Source organism: Ictidomys tridecemlineatus, chromosome 14 (assembly GCF_052094955.1).
Source record: "Ictidomys tridecemlineatus isolate mIctTri1 chromosome 14, mIctTri1.hap1, whole genome shotgun sequence".
Taxonomy (NCBI): domain Eukaryota; kingdom Metazoa; phylum Chordata; class Mammalia; order Rodentia; family Sciuridae; genus Ictidomys; species Ictidomys tridecemlineatus.
This window is the reverse complement of record NC_135490.1, coordinates 18,158,489-18,161,361: the sequence shown is the minus strand read 5'-3', so window position 1 is coordinate 18,161,361 and position 2,873 is coordinate 18,158,489. Positions and strand designations below refer to the sequence as shown.

The 2,873-nt window shown below is 47.7% G+C and overlaps 1 protein-coding gene across 1 annotated transcript; it reads right to left on the bottom strand.

Annotated features, from left to right (window-relative positions):
- Window positions 1-237: 237 nt before the first annotated feature.
- LOC101957058 (tripartite motif-containing protein 75) lies at window positions 238-2,616 on the bottom strand. The gene has a single exon (XM_005329331.3). The coding sequence runs from the start codon at window positions 2,122-2,124 to the stop codon at window positions 751-753; it is 1,374 nt and encodes a 457-aa protein (XP_005329388.2). The 5' UTR covers window positions 2,125-2,616; the 3' UTR covers window positions 238-750.
- Window positions 2,617-2,873: the final 257 nt, after the last annotated feature.

Below are 2,873 nucleotides of genomic sequence, written 5' to 3'. Positions count from 1 at the left end.
GGAACCCATAGCTGCAGCCCTCAAGGCCCTCAAGAGCCAGTGGAACTTGAGAGCATCATGTGAAGTGAAATAAGCCTGACTCCAAAGTAAAGGATCATGGGAAAGGGGATTGGGGATCTCATAAAAGTAGAAGGGAGACCAGTGGAGTAAAGGAAGCAGGGGAGGGAGGTGGAAAGGAAAAGGGTGTCAAGGAATCAAGTTGACCAATTATGTTACGAATGAACGGATGCATATGAATGTTACAATTCCTCTTTATTTTAACATTTTATACATACATGGAGTATAACTTCCCATTTTTGTGGTGTTACACTGGCCCCGTCCGTATTCATATATGAACATAGGAAAGGGTTGTCTGATTCATTCTCCTGTGTTTCCCCCCCCACCTCACCCTTGCCCAAACAGGTGAACCTCTCCCTCCCCATTGTGATTCAGCATCTGCATATCAGAGAACATTCCACCTTCGGTTCTGAGTTGGTCACAATGAATTCTTGTGAATAATAATTCTACTATTACATATAATTATGTAGCTTAGTGATTAAGCATCCCTGGCTCAATCCCTGGTACTAAACTACAACATAATGACCAACAACCTTGTTACATACCAGCCAGAACTAGAGGTTTCTTTTCCTTAACATTAAATTTAACTGATACATAAAAGCAAGGTACAAAAAAATTCAATCTCTAGCACCAAACAAACCCCCCCCCAGAATTTTGTTAAAATGGCTCAGCCATTTTAACAAATTTTTTCCCTTAACAGATTCTGAGAGGTTTTGAACCAGGTCCTATAAAGAAATAAGGACGCAGAGGTTCCGTAAAAGTGTTTGTGAAAGTACAGATGAGAGATTTCTCAGGCATATTGTAGAAGGAGATCTCACCCAGCTCATAGTCCAGGAAAATGCCAAGGCGTCTGGCTCTCACCTCTAACAGCAGAGGGTCTGGAACAGCTCCTGGAGCTCCATAGCCACCCTTCAGTTGCTGAAGCTTCCAGCACCCCTGCTGGACTGATGGTCGCCTGGCCTTGGTGGACAGAGAGGCTTTGCAGACGCCAATAGCCCACTCAGATCTGTCTCCCACTTCCACCTCCCAGAAATACCTCCCAGAAGAGAAAGCTGGAAAACCCAGGACAACCGGGTTGACTGTAAACCTAGATGGAAGATCAGGGACGTTTTGTTTTCTCTTCGTGTGTCGGACACATTTTTTATCCCCAGAGATGATCAGGTTCCGGTGGGCTGTTGCAGAGTCTAGAAATATATCTGCTTTGAACTCTCTAATTATTTTCTGCAGAGCAGAATACTGGGGAGAAAAATTGTAAGCTTCCCTCCTTAAATGAATTGAAAAGACTGGTGGGCTGACCTCCGTGTCAGACTTCTGGTAGAAATGCTTCATCTGTGACAGCAGTTCCACCTCGGACAACACATTGTGCTCTGTGACCCTGCTTAGGAAACCTTTGAGTGTGGAAGCGTAGTTTTGAAATGCTGTGATGTTTTCCCTGAGTTTCTGCTCAGTGTCCTTCTCTTCTTCAACTAACCTTGCTAGAGCTGCCTGTTTTCCTTGCTCTAAAAATTGGCTCAGTTGTTCCAATTCAAAGGATAATCTCTGTTTCTGGTGTTCCACCTGCTCTCTCAGCTCCAGGCATTTACTGCCTTGAATGCTTATCAATTGTTGGACATCTGCCACTTGCCTCTTCAGGGGCTCAATGTAATTTTCAAGCATTCCCCTGTGATAAGAGGCAGCCTCCTGGATGGGCCGCAGGTAGTGGCCCTGGTGGTCTGGGGGCCCAGCGCAGAGGGAACACAACAGCTCCAGGTCCTCCTCACAGAAAAGGCTCAGGGCCTCTTGGTGTTTCTCACACAAGCTCTTCTGGCTCTGCCTCTTCCTCTTCCTCCTGCTGAGGTGGAGGAGCTTGGCCGTTTCAATCATCCTTCCCAGCTGGGTGTTGATCTGATAGTGCCCTTCATCACACTGCCGGCGACAGACAGGACAACGGAAACCCTGGGACTGCTGGATGCAGGAGTGACAGAAGTTGTGCCCACAGTCGATGGTGATGGGGTCTTGCAGGATATCCAGGCAGATGGGGCACTTGGTCTCTTCCTGAAGTCTCGTGAGGGCTGCCGACACCTCCATTGGACTGGCTCGGAGTCAGCACTGAGGTGGGCTTTCTTTAGGATTGGCTTTGTGGGTGGACTCCAGCCAGATGGTCGCACCTGGGCCCCCTGGTTCTCACAGCCCCTGAAGTCCTAGCAGACCCTTGAACTCCAGATGCCACAGGAAGTCTCTTCCGGCGGCCTGCAGCCAATCACAGCCGCTCTTCCAGCCTTTGGCAGCTCAAGAGTTGCTGTGCAGGAGAAGAAATTTCACTTAAGCAAAAAAGAACAATAGCAACTTGTTTCCTTGGGTGGTTTCACCCACTACCATGTTCTGGCAGAACACAGATGGTCCTCACCAATCCCTAGTTCTTCATCTCCATTCCTATTTTTAGGCCCACTTGGCACCAATCTCCGTGGCACCTGTACTACCAGTCACCCCAGCTGGAGCTGTGGAAAGGACACAGGCCCAGGCAGATCACACTTGAGCTAGAATGCAGGCTTGGGTACCTCGCTCTGTAACCTGGAGAACTTTACACCCCAAACTTGTGGGTTTTTTTTTTTTTTTTTTTGCAGGCAGGAGGGTTCTGGGAATTGAACCTAAGGCCTCTTGCTTCACATTTTGTAAGCTGGTACTCTATCAAAGAACTATATACCCATAGTAGCCCACACTCTGGAAATCAGGTAAATAAGGATCTCACTTTTGCCTTCCAAAAATACAGAGGGCTGTAGTAGTCCATGCCTGAAATCCCAGCTACTTGGGAGGCTGTGGGAGGAGGAAAACAAATA